Source organism: Heterodontus francisci, chromosome 13, assembly GCF_036365525.1.
Source record: "Heterodontus francisci isolate sHetFra1 chromosome 13, sHetFra1.hap1, whole genome shotgun sequence".
In the NCBI taxonomy this organism is placed as follows: Eukaryota; Metazoa; Chordata; class Chondrichthyes; order Heterodontiformes; family Heterodontidae; genus Heterodontus; species Heterodontus francisci.
The window spans coordinates 76259358-76279554 of NC_090383.1; the positions used below are offsets into that span (position 1 = coordinate 76259358).

The window sequence follows — 20197 nt, forward strand, 5'->3', positions numbered from 1 at the left end:
AACTACTGCTCTGACTACTAGGAGATAGACCAGCTGACCTCAAAGACTACCGGTAAGATTGTAGAATGCCTGAAAGCACACTTCAGTATTTACGACATTCCAGACATTGTGATGACTGACAATGGCCCGCAGTTCACGAGCGAAGAATTCAGCCGCTCCATAAAGGATTCACCACCGTACATCATCTCCACACTTACCCCAGTCGAATGGAAAGGCTGAGGCGGCAGTGAAAATCGCCGAAGGAATCAATAAGACATTGAGAAAATTTGGCATAGATGTATACAAGGCAATCCTCGAGTGGAGAAACATACCTACTGAAGGCATGGAAAGTAGTCCGGTACAAAGACTAATGTCACGCCGCACCAAACTACTCTTCCAATAGCAAAAAAGCTACTGAAGCCAGAAGTAGTAACAAGCGTGAGTGACAAAATCAAGGTGAAATGGCAGAAAGCCAAAGTTCACTTTGACAAAATTGCCAAACCATCGCCAGAATTGAGCACTGGAGAACCAGTAAGGGTACAAACCTTCAAAGCTCTCAACAAGAGTCAGCCCAAGTGGCAACTTGGGACCTGTGTAGAGCAGTTGTCACCTCAATCGTATGCGGTGGAGTGAACGACCAGATATGCCGTTGCAACCGTACGCACGCACAACAGGAGAAGCTGTTCCGTCACAGCAGGCGGCCAATCAGAAAGATATGAACTTACCAACTGCACAGACCACAAAACAACCATCAGCTTCAGAGGTCCACAGCACCCCCACAACAGAAGTGGAACAACAACAGTTACCGCAGCACCAAGTGACACAGGAACGACACTCGCCAGAGAAGGAAAATCAACCAGATGAGCAACCAAAGACAATGCGCAAGCGCACCATTAAGAGACCAGCACGATTTAATGACTATGTGTGCAATGCATGTGCAGAGACTGACAAGAATGACGAACTACTAATGCATGAGAAGAGTTGTGTGCATAGTGGGTAACTTGGGCAACTCACAGTGTAAATGATAATGCATGCAAATTTTTTTTGTATGAAAGGGGGATGTTTGGGATAGAAATACAATACTGAACCAATGTGCCGCCTGGCTTGCCCATAGTCATGTGACCTCTACCATGAGGCACTCTGACTGCAGGCAGCCATGACAGTCAGTTTCATTAAAGACTCAGTATACACCAGACTAGTGTCCTGTGAGCTTGTAACAGGTGGTATCAATCATCTAAACACAAGGCAACTGTATGTTTGTGATAAAACAATTTATTTTCCATCAGGTTGTTTGTTGTGCTGTGGGTTAGCAAAGCACAGATAATGTGGTGGAAGCTGAAGGAGGACAAACTGACATAGTCTCTTTGTGATTGCAACACGATCTTCAATTAAGCTGACATACATAGGGCTCCTTTTCAACCTTCAAAGGAGTTTTTCAACCCTCTTTTTGGAGAGAAGCTTGTATTTATAACTTACAAATTACAGCTTTCTTTTTAAAAATGACAAGCCCAAGGCTCCCACAGTGTTCTTAAATCACCACTTTGTAACAGATTTCAGAACAACTCCTTGTTCTAAAACACTGCCTTGAAAATTAGAGGTTACTCAATGTCCCTAAACATACTAAAAACCATGGAAATAATATGTGAAACAGGACTCTTCGTAGTAATAAAGATGAAAATGGAAAGTTCAAAATTGCATAAGAGTTGGATGTGACACAAAAATGTTGGAACCAGCAAAGAACAAAAAGATAAATTATTGTTTTCTCATATTTTGTGTTGTCACATGCCAGAGACCCTTCCATAATTCAAGGCAGACAGGACACCTGCTCTGATGAAAGGTCACAGATGTAAAACATTAACTGGTTTTCTCTCCACAGATGCTGCCAGACCTGCTGAATATTTCTAGCACTTCCTGTTTTTATTACCTGTTTGTAGATTTTGGGCTAGTCTGCTCTTGAATAGCTTGACTAGCTCCCAAATGATTTCCCTTTTCTTATAGCCTATGTTGACTGTGACTCAATGGTAGCACTCTGACCTTTAAGTCAGAAGGTCACAGGATCAATTCCCTAACAGGAATGAGCAGGAAATGTAGGCTGACACTTCAGTGGAGTACTGACAGAGCACTATGTTGCCTTTTGGATAAGGTGTTGAAATCTGAGGCTGTGTTTGCCCTATCAGGTGGATGTTAAAAATCCCACAGCACTATTTCGAAGAAGAGCAGGGGTGCTCTCCCTGGTGTCCTGGTCAGTATTTATCCTCAACCACTATTACTAAAACAGATTATTTGGTCATTATCATATCGCTGTTTCTGGGACCGTGCTATGTGCAAATTGGCTGTCACGTTTCCTATAATACAGCAGTGACTACATTTACAAAAGTATGTATCAGCTGTAAAGCACTTTGGGACATTCTAAGGTCATGAGAGGTGCTATATAAATGAAATTCTTTTCTTTCTTTCCCGCTAGATGTTCCTCATCTGCACTGAAGTCCCAGCCCTGTGTACTTCTCTTACGTCCTCCAGCAGTAGAATGAGATTTTGGGCCTGTTGTGTGTGGAGGTTCACTCAAATTTTATGCCACCATGTTTGTAGTACAGTCAAAGAGTGCACTACTGCCCTTCAATATTTGTCTATTCCTGAAACTGATTTTAATCTTGATATGTAATTGTGCTCTCAGTGAATAATCATCTACTCATGCAAACAACGGTACTGTTATTTTTTTGAACAGAACATTACTTATGTGGTTACAGTGGAGGAAGAAGGGTACTGTCATCAAAATCACAAAAGCAGCAATTAAGCTACTGAACTGTATAGTCAATATAGCAAGAAGTGGATACCATTTGAAGGAATTTGACCTTATGTGTTGTAATCATATGAATGTCTCAAGGTCAGTAATTGCACTGCTGTACTTGGTGTTGTTCCTTAGTAATGTCAGTGATGGTTTAAAGGTCGAGATTTAAATTTGCTGTAATTGGACGTTACCAATAACCTATCCATTAAAAGCATGAAACTTTCCTCCAATTCAAGTAACCTATGCCACCAACTTGTTACGACCGACCGCTCCAGTCAAAGCGCCTAATCAAAATATACGATTCTGATTATGGTGGGAGAAACGCACAGTTAATTCAATCCCGCTGCTCCACAGATCGCCTAACATATCATTTAAAACTTTCCAAATTAAAGAAAGACCCAGTCAAATTGTATCATCTATTAACCCCCGAATGAGGCTAACCAAACCAGGTGTCTTTAAATCAACAAATTAACTCTTTAATTAGAAGAACTAAATTCTTAAACACAATGAAGATATAAACAACATTTAAAATAGAAAAAAATTCGAGTCCTTGCAAACTTACAGTCCAATGTTGCTTGAAGTCCTCACAGAATGTTGCTCTGAAGTCCTCACAGCTGTCAGATGTGGAAAAAAAGGTTCTTCCACAGTAGAACAGTCTGTAATTTAACTGCAACAGTAGGTAATGCTTTCCTCCTCCAGCAAATTTCAACAATTAACGACTTGCAAACACTTTCAATAGCATCAATCTGACTTTAGAGTTTTTGAGGGATAAAAGATTGTCACAGTCTAACTTCCCTTCCTTCAGTTTAAATTGCCAGAGATCTCTGTTTTGGCTTGACTTTTTTTTAGAATTTTGAGAGATAATAATTAACAGACTAAAATCCTCTTCCTTCAGTTTAAATGGTTGAGAGCTCTTTTTCCAGGTGCTGTCACCACAGCTGTCTGTATCCTTCTGTGTCTGTGTTTTTTGTTAGAACAAACTGTCTTCAACTAAAAAGCCAGTTCAAAATTGAATTGTAATAAATGTATCGCTTAATTCTCACTCCCAGTGGTTGTATCTATGGTAACGAGAATGCACCCTTTGAATCGCAGTCTCCAAATGGCTGTTTCTAAGGCAACGAAAATGCACCTTCCTATAACTCCTGAGGCTTGCTGGTTCTTAAAGCAATACTGATCCTTTGCAAGCCTTAAAGGCAAAGAGTATCTTCCCAGAAAAAAAACTACAGGTCCAAGACAAACTCCAGAAATTTGTTACTTGCATTGTGAAAATCCTTCTTTATCAAAAATAAATTGATTGATTCTCCCTTGACAACAACTTGCATTACACAGTGCCTTTAACATTGAAAAGAATCAAGACTGGGCCAGGGTTGGGGGGCTTGACCGAAAATGTGTTTTAAGAAGGATCTTAAAAGAGTTGAGGGAGGTTGCGAGCAGAAGGGATTTAGAGAGGGAATTTCAGGGAGTAAATGACTGAAGGCAAAGTTGCCAGTACTTTGTCACGGTAAGTGGTGGAAAGTATAGACAAGTGGGAGGCTTTAGTGAGGGAGAAGATGTAAGTCTTAGTTAAAGATGGGATGCCAATATAATCCTCCATCGATGGTGCGAGTTTTGTTTACACATGAAATGCAGATAAGCAGTGATTGCTTCTTCATTAGCGGAGGCCAGGGGTGCTGTGGTGGGTTGGATGGGAAGAAAGTTATAAGATTAGATTTCAATGTGCATACCAGTCAGAAAAGTCAGCCAGCATGGAGGCTGGAGCAATTAGGGTTAGTGCTCTTAAGGAGGCAGCAATGGATTTCAAAATGGACTTGTTGAAAAATGTTAAAGGTGTAGCCAAGGGTTTTTTGAAAGAAATTTCCGATCTCTGCGAAGCCTCCAAACTCCTCCCTGAGGCTTCCGATCTCTCCTGACCGAGGCCCCGTCACCCTTCGTGCCAAGGCTTCCAGTCTCTCCCTGACCTCCTCCCACCGAGGTCTCCAACTTCCTCCCTCCACAATGACATCCCCACAGAGCTCCAATCTCCCCATGAGGCTTCCAACCATGCTCCCCAGGCCTCAGATCTGCCTCCGCCCCCAGTGAGTGCTCCCGCCTCCCCTGACCGAGACCTCTGATCTATCCCCAACCCCCAAAGCCTCTGACCTCGCCCACTGCTCAAGCCTCTGACCTACTCTGGACCCTGGGATCAGGCCCTGGGATCACACATCACCCACCACACCGCCCCTCCCCCCCCCCCCCCCCCCCACTCCTGGTTGGGAGGCAGACCTACCTAGCCCTGCGGCCTCCTCTGGGCTGTTTCCCACCTGACTAGAAGCAAAATCTGTTAATCAGACTGGCTTCTGGGCTGAGAACCTGTCAGTGACCTCATGCTATGCGTGTTAAAACTCCATAGCGTGTGAGGAAGCCCTGACTTTTGGCAGCTCAGTTAAGTTACTATCCCCCCATAATGACTGTAAACTGTGTGTAGGGAGACAGTGATTTGAAACAGTTCAGAGTTAAAAGTTTGAGGGCTGGGAGATTGTTGCGGGAGGAAGTCCACGTAGATAATTGGAGGTGGTGGGGAGAAGGGCAGCCACTGACCAGTGAAGGAGAGAGGTTCAGTTTCAGAGTTAGTGAGAGGGTGGATCTAGGAGCTACTGGACCAGTAAGAGTTACAGTTGATGGCATCAGTGGAGGTTGAAACCACAAGCTCCAATGGATTTAGAGAACTGAGGAAGAGTGGAAAGTCGATCAGGAGCACAAGAACACAAGAAATAGTAGCGGGAGTAGACCATATGGTCCATCGAGCCAGCTGCACTATTCAAGATGATCATGGCTGATCTTCTGCTTCAACTCCACTTTCCCACTGGCTCACCATATCCCTTGATTCCCTGAGAGACCAAAAGTCTGTCTATCCTAGCCTTAAATGTATTCAATGATGGAGCATCCACAACCACAAAGAGAATTCCAAAGATTCACGACCCTTTGAGTGAAGTAATTTCTGCTTATCTCAGTCCTAAATGATTGGCCCCATATCCTGAGACTGTGCCCCCATGTTTTAGATTCATTGACCTGCGGAAACAATCTCTCAGCATCTACCCTATCCAGCCCCTTCAGAATCTTGTACGTTTCAATGAGATCGCCTCTCATTCTTCTCAACTCCAGAGAATATAGGCCCAATTTACTCAGCCTCACAGCATAGGACAACTCCCTGATCCCAGGGACCAATTTAGTAAACCTTTGCTGTACTGCCTCCGATGCAAGTAATATCCTTTCTTAAATGTGGAGACCGAAACTGCATACAGTACTCCAGATGTGGTCTCACCAAAACCGTGTACAATTATAGCAAGCCAGCTGTGATTAATTCTAGAGTTCAGCAGTTTATAGGGTGTCAAGTGATTTATGTTTTTGTTTCAAATCCAGTACAAAAAAGTTTACAATATTTCAAGGATTTCAACAAGTCACCCTTTTAATGGGAACAGAGGCTTCTTTTGGTGAGAGAGTTGGAAGGAGTGTGTGTTATGTTGGAAATGATGATGCACTGGAGACTATTCCAGTTAGGAGGGTGTTGTATTGCATTCTGTTTGTGTGTTACACTTATATCATGTAACAAGATATGAAAATATTGAAATGTTATTGACTGTAACCTTTAGGTTCAAGTTCAAATTAAGAGAAAAGTACTTTTTGTTCTGTTTCAGTATTTAAGCTCTTTCAAGGGGTAAAGGAAATCTAATTCAAAGGAAACCAGTTATTGTTGTTTATTTTTTTCAATGACAAAAGTACACATACTACATTCCAGTTTCTTGCCTATCTAGTTTTATTAATGTTTATCCATGTAAGTGTCATTAAACTGCTTGAGTTTGTTCATAAATCACTGAATTGTGACTTAATTGGTGGAAAGTGGGAGAAATGGCCATCTAGATAACTCCCAAGGATTGCAGGAGCTTAGCAGGAATTGCTAATAATTTATAAGTCACATTAAATGTAATGTAGATGGTAAACATTCTGATGAATCATCCATAATTCTCATTTTCACATATGTACTCTGGGCAGAGATGGATTAATGTTCCCTACACACTTTTTTATTATGTATAATTTTCAATCTATTTTTCCCTTAAACAGAAGCTTTTTGGTTGGAAGGAAAGAATAAGAAGTAAGAATTGTCTTCCTTTCTATTGAAGGCAATTTTAATGGAAGATCCATAAAATATAAATTATTAACTAACTGTTCCAACCTGGTCTTTCATTGTCAAAGGTCTTGTTAGCAATAATGGTAAATGCCAGCATAAATCAATTTAAGCTATTTAATATTAATTTAAATCAATAACAACTTACATGAGCAGCAAGTAGAAGTTTTTTATGCATCTTCCGAGACTGCTCAAAAAGGAGCATATTCCATGAGGAAATTTGAGCCCTGGAGTCTTATGACCATTGGGTAAACAGACCCCTTTCCTATCCTGAGTGGCGTGAAACAGGGCTGTGTTTTCACACTTACACTGTTTGGGACCTTCTTCTCCCTGCTGCTCTCACGTGCGTTCAAATCTTCAGAAGAAGGAATTTTCCTCCACACAAGATCAGATGGCAGTTTGTTCAACCTTGCCCGTCTTAGAGCGAAGACCAAAGTACGGAAAGTCCTCATCATCTTTGCTGACGATGCTGCATTAACATCCCACACAGAAGAGTGTCTGCAGAGACTCTTCGACAGGATTGCGGCTGCCTGCAAAGAATTTGGCCTAACCATCAGCTTCAAGAAAACGAACATCATGGGACAGGACGTCAGAAATGCTCCATCCATCAATATCGGTGACCACGCTCTGGAAGTAGTTCAAGAGTTCACCTACCTAGGCTCAACTATCACCAGTAACCTGTCTCTCGATGCAGAAATCAACAAGCGCATGGGAAAGGCGTCCGCTGCTATGTCCAGACTGGCCAAGAGGGTGTGGGAAAATGGCACACTGACCTGAAACACAAAAGTCTGAGTGTTTCAAGCCTGTGTCCTCAGTACCTTGCTCTATGGCAGCAAGGCCTGGACAATGTATGTCAGCCAAGAGTGACGTCTCAACTCATTCCATCTTCGCTGCCTCCAGAGAATCCTTGGCATCAGGTGGTAGGACCGTATCTCCAACACAGAAGTCCTTGAGGCGGCCAACATCCCCAGCATATACACCCAACTAAGCCAGCAGCACTTGAGATGGCTTGGCCATGTGAGCCGCTTGGAAGATGGCAGGATCCCCAAGGACGCATTGTACAGGGAACTCGTCACTGGTATCAGACCCACCGGTCGTCCATCTCTCCGCTTTAAAGACGTCTGCATATGTGACATGAAGTCCTGTGACATTGATCACAAGTCGTGGGAGTCAGTTGCCAGCGATCGCCAGAGCTGGCAGACAGCCATAAAGGCGAGGCTGATGAGTGGTGAGTCGAAGAGACTTAGCAGTTGGCAGGAAGAAAGACAGAAGTGCAAGGGGAGAGCCAACTGTGTAACAGCCCCGACAACCAATTTTATCTGCAGAACCTGTGGAAGAGTCTGTCGCTCTAGAATTGGCCTTTATAGCCACTCCAGGTGCTGCTCCACAAACCCACTGACCACCTCTCGGCGCTTACCCATTGTCTCTGGAGACAAGGAGGCCAACAAAAGTATTTTCTTAGTTATACTTGCTTGTATTTTGCTTCTGCAGTCATAGATTTTAGCACACATAAAGACAGGTACATTTTTACATAATCTAGTTTTATTACACTGAAAATGTATGATGCTGCAATGTCAGGCCAGGACAGGTGGGCAAGGTAAGTTGGCACTGAGTCATAACCTATTCGAAATTTAACTAGAATTAATAATTTACTCCCTGTCAGAACCTTCCAGTTACTGCCTGCATTTCTGCAGGTCTCTGGCACTATCCAATGGTGCGTTGGTTGGGAGTGTGGTAGAAAGCCTGGGAATGAGGTTGAGGTGCCTGCATCAGGTCTTGGCCTTCATTGCCCGCTTGCACTGTTCCTTGTTTGGGTTGAAACTTTTGTCCTCTCCAAACAGGTTCACCTGCATCAGAAGGGCCAGGCTCCTCAATGATTTTGCAAAACAATTATTTTTCTTTTTCAATCTCTTTAATAGAGCCCTGTGGCCCACAATTTTTAATCTGCTGTACCTGTTGCACCCCTTCACACAATTTTTTCTGACCCCGCTGCAAATGGTGGGCACCCAAGGTGTGTCCCATTGGTGCATGGTCACTTGCCAGAAATATGTACATTGAGGAACCTCTCCCGACCCCAGAAAGTCCGATGGCATCAGAAATGGAGATACATAGAACATTACAGCGCAGTACAGGCCCTTCGGCCCTCGATGTTGCGCCGACCTGTGAAACCATCTGACCTACACTATTCCAATAGAACATAGAACATTATAGCGCAGTACAGGCCCTTCGGCCCTCGATGTTGACATGGCAGGCATATCCCTGCACTTTTGCAGGAATTGTGGACCTGTGGATCGTGGGTCCCACTATGTTTATTTAACTTACTATTCACTACACTAACGAAAACTTTCCTGTTGAAGGTGTGCTGCCTGTGGTTCTAGGAAGTGGTCACATGTATTGAACTGAAAGTGATTGTAAGAACTTCAAAATGTATTTGAGAATAACATCAGAAATAATGAAAATATTCTTTTATGGTACATAGAGAAAATACTAGGGAAACTGATACACGAAGCTGATAACCATGGAGAAGCTGTGTGAGGAAGCTGGAAAATTGCAGGGCAATTGAAGAGCAATATGATATATCAACTGAACTGAAAGCTTTCTCCTTTAATGCTGCTTCTATGCAGTTGCAGCAAAAGCCAAATCTCAGAGGAATAAAGTGATCAATCTGATAGTTCAGCTCCACAAGGCAAAGTAGGAATATTGAAATTTGGCAGGCTCATTTGACTGACCTCAAAGGCATGTGGAGCAACAATGGGGCAAGTCCAGTCAGCAGAAGGGTGTTTCTGAGAAATGATTATGGAGTCTCAGTCAGCAGGAACAGATTGAGTTACGGATGCTGTAAGTGGACTTGGCTTTTTTAGTTGAAAATCAAGCTACTTGTGCCATGTCCAAAAAATTATGTGATTTGGTAGGATGGCACACTGTGGTAAATCATTTGCCTTAATTATTACCCTGCCCTCTACCTTCTGAGCATTACAGATTTGCATATTATTTGTCCAGTACTTAAATGAAGGGAAAGCAAGATTTTTATATATATTACAAAAGATGGCAGGGGAACTAATCAGTCCCTCATTAGTATCGCGTTTCTATTTTCATGAATGGGTAGGTTACAAACTAACCCTGACACATCTTATGTCTAATTCATTATGACTATCTATCCTGTGGACATTCTTTGATTATCAAATACAAGGAGTCAACTTGCTATAACTTTGTTGAAAAGGCCTTGAATTGACCTCTGAGTATCTGTCAAAGAGGCAACCTAGATGCTGGTGAAAGTCATCCAGTGAAAATGCTAGTGGCCTTATACCAGAATCAAATATTGTAAATGGTTAATTTATACAAAGTGATTCTTGACAACGCAGCCGACAGGGACGCCATCCGACTGTGTCAACCTGCGCATATGCGGAAACGGGCTCCTGCTCTCTGCGTGTGCGCTGTGTTCCACATTGCCAGGACCGGTTGGTGCATGCGCAGATGACGTCATCACGTAAATTGCCAGGACTGGTACATGCATGCCCAGATGACGCCATCGCATAACGCGGGAGAGAGAGCAAGCGGAGAAGGGAGGGGCGAGAGCGGGGTGTGGGGAAGTGGGAAATGAGCAGGGAGGGAACGGCCGAAGACCTTGGTGGCGGCGTGTGCGCTCTCCTCCTGCCCCCCTCACCCCCTGCCCGCTCTCTCCGGCCGCCCCGCCCTCTCTCTCCGGCCATTCCCCAGCCAGCCGATGTCTCCGCCCATTGTGTGCTGCCATGTGTTTACGTTGCGTTTGTGTGATTATTTGAGCAGCGCCATCTTTAGTCCTGGCAGCTGCTTGAACGTCGCTGACTGTGACGTTTTAGTTGAACAGGCTGCATTTGCGCATGTGCCAGTGCAGCGCCACCTGGTGGCTGCATTGTCAGCAAATGCAGCCTAATTTATAAGTAGGTTAAAAGTACAGATGGACTATGATTACTTTACCTATATCCTGAATTGGAAATGCAGATGTTGCTTTGAAAGCTGACCTTCTCACTGGTTTCTGAAAGGTCTTTAATTGAACTGCACAGAAAGTAAAGCTGTCCTTTCCCAAAGCACTGTTCGGGAAATTGATGTTGAAGAAAATATTCAGTTAAAGCACAGTAATAAATATCACAAATGGAATCATAGCATAACATGGCAGAATATATTTCGTCTTTTTTTGTTTCTTCCTTCTCCTCCACCTCTCCAGAAGGATTTGGATCCTTGCAATTCTTAAATGATCATTCTTCACATGTAACCTGTGTAGGAAGGCTATGTGTCCATGGGCAGGGATTGGGCCATTGCAGCTGACTCCAGTGCTGTCCTTGTCTGATGTCCCCACAAGTACTTTCTAGCCAGAGTGACTGAATAACTATCAGGAGCAGGAACTCTGGATGAGTTACCTTTCCTTATGAGTACAGGAACCATTTCCAGTGCTGTTACTGCTTTCCAAGATCAGCTAACGCAACACAGACCAGTAAAAGTGCATTGCATAATCTTATACCTGTTCTGGATTTGGTTAAGTTGATCCAAATTTTCCACCACGATTGTCCATACAACATACAGCTAGTTGACTACTGAATTATTTGGTCAGGTCATCCGTACTGATTTTTATTATTTACATGATGGTCCCAAGCAAACTTCCTCCAATATAAATAGCTGTGCTGAACCATTATGTGTGTCCTAAAATATACATTTTAAATACTTATTTTAATCCTTAACATAATCATCAGATACCTTACTAATGGACTAGCAGCCATAGAACGGTTTCCAATCAGCTTTAAAACCCAATTCTCAGGGAACTGCTTTCACCATGTGGTGCTTGGTGTCTATTATAATGGTCGCTATGGTACACTGGGCATGAGCAGGAGAGAGGACTTGATGGACAAGCCATTGACCTTTCGAACTCTCAGTGACCTGTTTTTTGAATTTGAAGACTCTTACAGAAAGTACCTGCACACTGTGAAAAAGGTGAAGATTGGCTTGTATGTATCACATGACCCACACAGTTTCCAGCAGATTGAATGGAAGCATTTAGTTTTAAACACGGGCAAGATGAGCAGAGAAGAGACGAGGAAAGAATTGGAAAAGCATGCTCGAGACATGAGAATGAAGGTAAATGTGCTACAGTTGTAATTCATTCATCATTTACAGAAGACCATGGCTAACACAGTGCCCCTCTCTGTCTATGCCTGTATATTTATACACATCTTGTAAATAACAAATTCTCTATCTCTATTTCTATTTCTCTCTCTGTTTAGGGTGGTTAAGTTTTGCCAGATCAAACATCAGGAGACTGTAGCCTGAGTTCTGACATTTGCTTTCTTAATAGTGAAAATTCATCAAAGACTTTAATAAGCTCAGTAGCTAAAGTCTGCACACTGTTAAGCACAGAGATAAATGAAAAATAGATTGATTTGTTTGAAAAAAAAAGCATCTGGTTTAATTCTTGGAATATTTTTGGTAGCTTAGAAATATAGTCATATAGAGAAATTGGACTAATCTATAACCAGGTTGGTGCCAACTCTTCTCTGTGTACAAATGGGCTAATTCTCGTTAATATAACAAGTGATTTTGGATATTTTGGAGAGTGTAAACCATGATTTCAAGTTTACTGGATCGATATTGTATTTTTGATTTTCCATGATGCTATTTTTTAATGAAAGTGGGACGTTTTCAGTGCAACATGTGTATGTATGTCAGTTAACATATTAGATTGTAGAGATGCATTTATAACAGTGCTGAGAGTAGAAGGCCTTGGGGGAAACAACACCTAAAAATCTGCAAGAGACGAGAAGAATGGGGCTTTTGCTATTACTGATTATGAAAGACAAAATTGTCCAAGCAGGTGTCTGTCACTTGCGAAACTTACAAATGGACTGACTTGTCCAGGTGATTTCACTGTAACAAGTTACAAGTATTTCTCGACATGTTACTAATTTTATTTAGATTTTAAATATATTTTTAACTGTATACAGATCTTAAAACAGCTTAAAAGTAATGTAAACATGGTTAAGATTTATTGAATTTTATCAGGTGATATAGAAAAAGGGGAAAAGCAGTTAATTTTTCATTTATATATAAATAATTGTGAAAGTATTGTGTTTACACTGTGAAGGTTAGCAGCCATCTTAGATCACACCTTCCCTCCCATTCATATTTTCACATATTCCCCAGAATCTCAGACTGCTTCATTTCATTTACTTCCAGACCATTAGCCGCTCAAATAATTCAATTGTTTTCACTGCCTCCCCATCTCAAAGCTGTTTTAATTTCATATGTATATATTTTCCTGCATTAACTCCCTCAGCAGTCAGTTGCAAGTTTATACCATAGTTGACAATATCACGAAGCATTGATTGTGTTTCTTGTACTTATAATCTTGTAATTTTGCTGATATTCCATTTTTGACAAGTAGTTTAATTTATAGTTGCAGGCCACCCAGAAGTGAAATTTTATAATTAACAAAAAGGCATGAATATTTCTAAACTGGAGTCGAAGTTAATGCTGGGCTTAAGTGCCTATTGCTAAAATCTTAACATAGGCTTTGGGCAGTAGGAATTAAAACTGCATATCATTGTAATCCATTTATAGACTAGGTAGGTGCTGGTTTCAATCACTGGACTATGTTGAATTAGCTGATCTGTTTCAGGAAATTACAATTGACATTCACATTCCTGGACCAGAGAAAATTAATTTTCTTCTACCAAGTACCAGTTGTTTACCAGAGTGCTCTGTGCCTGAGTGGACAGATATGCTACATAATTACTTCCCTTAAATCAAAGTTACTTAATTCAAATTAACTGATAATTCAGGTTTTTTTAGTGGTAAATTCCTTATTTACATTGCTTATTTCAAATTATGTGGTACTTATATTATTTTCATCACAAATGACTTTGAGTTATCAGGAGTAGACTGTATTACTCCTTCTCCTTCCCAATCTGTCACAGCACAGTGCAATATGTAACTCCATCTGAGCTTCCCTGCGTTGAAATTTCTGCCTTTCAGTAAATGCTGTTGTTTTTACTTCCTATTAACACTAATGCCCTTTGAGAATAACTACTGCCTGAGCAATGGAAGAATCTTTTGCTGCAATTAAACTTCTCCCATCAGAGAATGACCTTCAAATAAAATGCTTGCAATTTTATAAGGACATGAAGCTGAGCTTTCAAAGTATATGTTCCATAACCTGAAATCAATACCATAATTTAGCAAGAATGGAGACTGCATTGTCACATTGCTCTGGGGTGTATGATTGAGGAGAGAACACTGGTTCGCACTAAGGATCCCATTTTTTTCTGTTACTGGTAAACCAGATTTTAAGAGCACTATTGAATATTGAAAAAAGTTCTATTATTCAATGCCTTTTTGTAGATGAGCTGGGAATGTTTATTGTTTAATCTATCAACCTATCTTTAAAAGCTGTTTGGTCTGTTAACCTGTTTGAAACCATTGTACATAGAGTAGCCAAGCAATTCCTTGAAGACACTAGTCACACTATTAAGTATTAATATTATTCTTATTATTTTATTTCTCATTTGGAACTAGATTATAAAAACCTCAGGTTCCCAATCTCCAGTTAAAGAACGACAGCGGGGAAAATCTTTATCGCCGCGCCGTCGGCAGATGAGTCCTCAGAGACGACTTAACCGAAGAGATAAATCGTAAGTCATTTGCTTTTAGGTAATGGGTTTTAGCTGAGATAGACCAATCTTAGAAATGGAATTACAAATTCTTTTACATTATTGCATATCAGCATAAAATGGTTCTGAGGTACCAATCTTTTTACAGGCATTGTTGCGTAAAGCAGAATTTTGAGGCCTTTTTGTTTCCCACCTGTTCTCCCATATCTTACAGCTGTTCACCAAATTTTTGTAGTTTGTTTGGTCCAAATATGGTTTGATTAAGTAGTAGATTTCTATGTGGAAATGTACCTAATTGCAGTGTGTTGCTATAGATTAATGATTATTAAGCCTGTTTTTCCATTATTCCCTGATAATGTTTGTTGCGCCATAATATCATAAAGTCTGGCAAGCAACAGTCTTTCTATTTGATAATACAAAACTCACTACCTAAGTCAGTTTTCAGTGTGTATTGCTAGATAGGCAATACTTAGAGGATGAAGATTCTTTTTCAAATACCTATATTGCCTACTGCCACTCCCTGGGGTGTCGCCTCAGCAATAATCTACTGGGGAATAGATTGCTAAACTGCTGTGATAATCTGGTATCCACAGCCATGATGGCAGCACTATGAACTTCTGCTGCAGCATTCAGACGTTGGGTGGCTGCTGCGTGTGCTGAAATGGAAACTGTGGTTCCACAAGTGTGTTATTGGAGATGGCAACCAGTTCCATTCTGGAAAGAATGGACTCCAAGCTCTTTGAAATGCCTGTGTCAGGTTGGTGCTGGACCCCTCCATGCTCCTTGACATTGACTGCAGGCTTTCTGGCAGGTGTCCCAATGCACCAAGCGTGTTGGTGTATATACCCATCAGCCTTTTTCTGTAGCCTGACCCATCGAAGTCCTCATCTAAGTCTTCTGCATCAGAACTCGCGCATCTTTGCCCTCCAGCAAGCTGGCACCTGCCCTATCCCCTTCTGCCCTGGCTGCAGCGCACTTATGCCCAATATCTCACCACATGCAAATCCAGCCTCTGTGCTATCCTCTAAATTATGTTCAGTGTCAGTATATGAACTGGTGGCTGCGAGCATGAAACTGTGTGATGATGTGTCTTCATCGTCATTGTCTTCTTGCTATTCCTCCACTGCCTGAGCAGGTTACCGTTCATAGTTATCTGAAAGGGAAAAGTGACAAGGGTAATGTGATCGGGGATTGGAGAAAGTAAACAAGCTTACACCATCAGCAGCTAGTAAGTCAGAGGATTTGTTTCATGAGGGGGAAGTGGAATATGAGAAGGAGGATTGGGCAAAAGGATACCGTCATCTTCAATGGATTCAGCCCCTCCAGCAGATACAGACTCAGCATTCACCCTTCCCTTAATGGCCAGCATTTTCTCCTCCATGAGGATTAGAACATGCAAGTGTGCCACTCCCCCTCCAGTTAGCTGCTTCTCCTGCAGGAGGGAGGGAAGTGTGTCAGTGAGTATCATGCAATTTGTTTGAGTGATGTGGCTGTCATGGAAGCTGGCAGTGTGTGCAAGGTGTGAGATGTGGGGTGAGGCTTGCAGCAATGTTAAGGATGTGAGGGTGAGGTGAAGCCAATAATGTTTGGTATGTGTCCTCATTGGTAGAGATTGTGGTAGGTGAGTAATGCGGGTGTGGTGCATTGAGCAGTGGCTGAGGCTAGTGGTGCAGTTGGTGGGATGTAGCGTTTGAAGATACATTTATTGTCCTTCTTGCAGGAGGCCATTAAACTTCTTACGGCACTACATTCAGATCCTTAAGGCTAATCGCCTGGCATTGACCTCTGTTCTTTCTGTTTCCATTACCTTTTCATCTTCTATCTGGAGGGCTTCTTGGCTGTTTGAGTCCGAAAGCCTGGTTGTCTGCGCTTTCACATGGTCAGCCATTCTTCAGTCTTGCCCAGGTTAGGTTCAGTTGCAGAATGACCAGCACCTGCTCCAGCCACCATGCATCTTCCTTTTAAGAGGTGCAGGCTAGTTTTAAATGGTGCAACTTATGAACGATAGTGGGCCCCAGCTGATGCCTGCAGTCAGTGAACAGTGTGGTTAATGCTGACTGCATGCAGAAATCATTATATTGAGCAGGCAGCACAAAGTTGGCGTGCTGCCTGCATTACATTCAGTGGGTGTGGGGCAATCATGCATAGCAATTGCGCTGCCTGTTTTTGGGGCCTATCCAGTTTAACCCCCACAGATTTCAGGAGAGGAGGTTTAAGAGGAGAAAATCAGGAAAAGAAAGTAAGGAAAATTCATGGAAATGGAATAGGTATAAATGGTAGAGGGAATAGTGAAGAATACTTAATGTAAATTTTAAAATCCTATTTGGATTTCAAATGATTACAATAAAAATATATGGTGCAAGACAATGAATCTAACAATGTTCTTGTCCTTAATATCTTTTAATGAATTAAACTTAATTCCTTGTGTTTTCGGTTAGTCCACTTGCTGTACAAAGCATCTTACATTGTGCAATGGCATCAGTTCTTTTTAACCTAGTCAAGTACAAACTATCAATTATTTGACTGCTAGAAGGGTATTTGGTCGAAAGTGGAAGACTCCGCTGGGGTTTGCAGTTATACAGAAGGAGACTGAATGCTTCTGTGTTAATTAACTTCTCCTGAAAATCTGCTGTGCTTGACTGGGTCTTCTTTTTCTGCCACATGTTTTAACTCATTCATTTTGATTGTTGGAATAGTTTTGGTGTTTTTAGATGAACTGAGTACTTTTTACCAGGAATATTCACCTCCTTCTTCATTTGATTATTCCATAAACATATTGCAGAAAATGATGACATTGTGGTAACGTCACTGAACATGTAATCCAGAGGCCCAGGCTAATGCTCTGGGGACATGGGTTCAAATCCCACCACAGCAGCTGGTAGAATTTAAATTCAATTAATTAATTTTAAAAATCTGGAATTGAAAGCTGGCCTTAGTAATGGTGCCATGAAGTTATCATTGATGCAAAAACCCATCTGGTTCACTAATGTCCTTTAGGAAAGGAAATCAGCCATCCTTAACTGGGCTGGCCTACATGTGACGACAGACCCAATGTGGTTGACTCTTAACTGCCTTCTGAAATGGCCTAGCAAACCACTCAGTTGTCAAGGGCAATTGTGGATGGGCACATATGCTGGCCTTGCCAGTGATGCCCACATCCCATGAAAGAATTAAAAAAAACTTTAGAATTGGCTTACCTGGAGAAAAATCAGCTACATGGTGTCTCCAAGAGTTTTACACATGTAAAGTCATGTCATCTAATACCAGTTTTATATAATATATTAGATGAAATCCTGGCCCTTTTTTTTCTCCTGTCGACAGGTTCAATGCATTGCTGTTGTTAAGTACATAGAAAAGCTATTGATTCATTCACTAACAGTCTAAAGCAAGTGAGACAGCATCTCAAACACAACAACCAGGTAGAAAATCTGTTTTTCATCTGGCCAAGCCAGATGACCTATGATACCAATGTTAAAGCAAAATACTGCAGTGGTGATGTTGGGAATGGCATTAAACAGGAAATTAGAGCGGCATGTGATAAAGGAATATCTGTAATTATGGGTGATTTTAATCTGCATATAGATTGGGCAAATCAAATTAGTCACAATACCGTAGAGGAGGAATTCTTGGAGTGTATACGGGATGGTTTTCTGGACCAGTACGTTGAGGAACCAACTAGAGAACAGGCCATCTTAGACTGGGTATTGTGTAATGAGAGAGAAATAATTGACAATCTAGTGGTGCGAGACCCCTTGGAGATGAGCGACCATAATAATGATAGAAATCTTCATCAATATGGAGAGTGACATAGTTGATTCTGAGACTAGGGTCCTGAATCTTAGTAAAGGAAACTACGAAGGTATGAGGTGAGAGTTGGCTATGGTGGATTGAGAAATGTTACTTAAAGGGATGACGGTGGATAGGCAATGGCAAACATTTAAAGAGCACATGGATGAACTGCAACAATTGTTTATCTCTGGCACAAAAGTAAAACAGGAAAGGTAGCCAAACCATGGCTTACAAGGGAAATTAGAGATAGCATTAGATCCAAGGAAGAGGCATATAAATTTGCCAGAAAAAACAACAGACCTGAGGATTGGGAGCAGTTTAGAATTCAGCAAAGGAGGTCCAAGGGATTGATTAAGAAGGGGAAAATAGAGTATGAGAGCAAGCTTGCGGGGAACATAAAAACTGACTGTAAAAGTTTCTATGGGTATGTGAAGAGAAAAAGATTGGTGAAGACAAATGTAGATCCCTTACAGTCAGAAACAGGGGAATTTATTATGGGAAACAAAGAAATGGCTGCCCAACTAAATGCACACTTTGGTTCTGTCTTCACAAAGGAGGACACAAATATAATACCAGAAATGTTGGGGAACACATGGCTTAGTGAGAGAGAGGAACTGAAGGAAATCAGTATTAATAGAGAAATGGTGTTGGGGAAATTGATGGGATTGAAGGCCGATAAATCCCAGGGCCTGATGGTATGCATCCCAGAGTACTTAAGGAAGTGGCCCTAGAAATAGTGGATGTATTGGTGGTCATCTTCCAAGATTCTATAGACTGTGGAACAGTTCCTACAGATTGGAGGGTAGCTAATGTAACCCCACTATTTAAAAAGGGAGGTAGAGAGAAAGCAGGGAATTATAGACCAGTCAGCCTGACGTCAGTATTGGGGAAAATTCTAGAGTCCATTATAAAAGATCTTATAGCAGAGCACCTCGAGAACAGTGGTAGAATCAGACAGAGTCAGCATGGATTTACAAAAGGGAAATCATGCTTGACAAATCTACTAGAATTCTTCGAGGATGTAACAAGTAGTGTTGATGAGGGGGAGCCAGTGGATGTGGTTTATTTGGACTTTCAGAAGGATTTCAGCAAAGTTCTACATAAGAGATTAGCGTGTAAAATTAAAGCGCATGGGATTGGGGGTAGTGTATTGCAATGGAGTGAAAATTGGTTGGCAGACAGGAAACAAAGAGTAGGGATAAATGGGTCTTTTTCCAAATGGCAGGCAGTGACTGGTGGGGTACCGCAGGGATCGGTGCTAGGACCCCAGCTATTCACAATATATATCAATGATTTAGGTGAGGGAACTAAAATAATGTTTCCAAATTTGCAGATGACACAAAACTGGGTGGGAGGGTGAGTTGTGAGGAGGATGCAGAGAGGCTTCAGGGTGATTTGGACAAGTTGAGTGAGTGGGCTAATGCGTGGCAGATGCAGTATAATGTGGATAAATGTGAGATTATCCACTTTGGTAGCAAAAACAGGAAGGCAGATTATTATCTGAACGGTTATAAACTGAGAGAGGGGAATATACAGCGAGACCTGGGTGTTCTCGTACACCAGTCGCTGAAGGTAAGCATGCAGGTGCAACAGTCAGTAGAAAGGGCAAATGGTATTTTGGCCTTCATAACGAGAGGATTCGAGTACAGGAGCAGGGATGTCTTGCTACAATTATACAGGGCCTTGCTGAGGCCACACCTGGAATATTGTGCACAGTTTTGGTTTCCTTATCTGAGGAAGGATGTTCTTGCTGTAGAGGGAGTGCAGCGAAGGTTTACCAGACTGATCCCTGGAATGGCAGGTCTGATTTGTGAGGAGAGATTGAGTCGGTTAGGATTATAT

At 41.8% G+C, this 20197-nt stretch overlaps 1 protein-coding gene across 1 annotated transcript in view; it reads left to right on the forward strand.

The window, feature by feature from the left end:
• The window catches only part of vash2 (vasohibin 2), a 151611-nt gene that overhangs the window by 73912 nt on the left and 57502 nt on the right, over window positions 1-20197 (forward strand). Inside the window, exons 5-6 of the mRNA XM_068045008.1 lie at window positions 11657-12038; window positions 14472-14587. Of these exons, the coding sequence (XP_067901109.1) occupies window positions 11657-12038; window positions 14472-14587 (498 nt within the window). The remainder of the gene's footprint in view (window positions 1-11656; window positions 12039-14471; window positions 14588-20197) is intronic.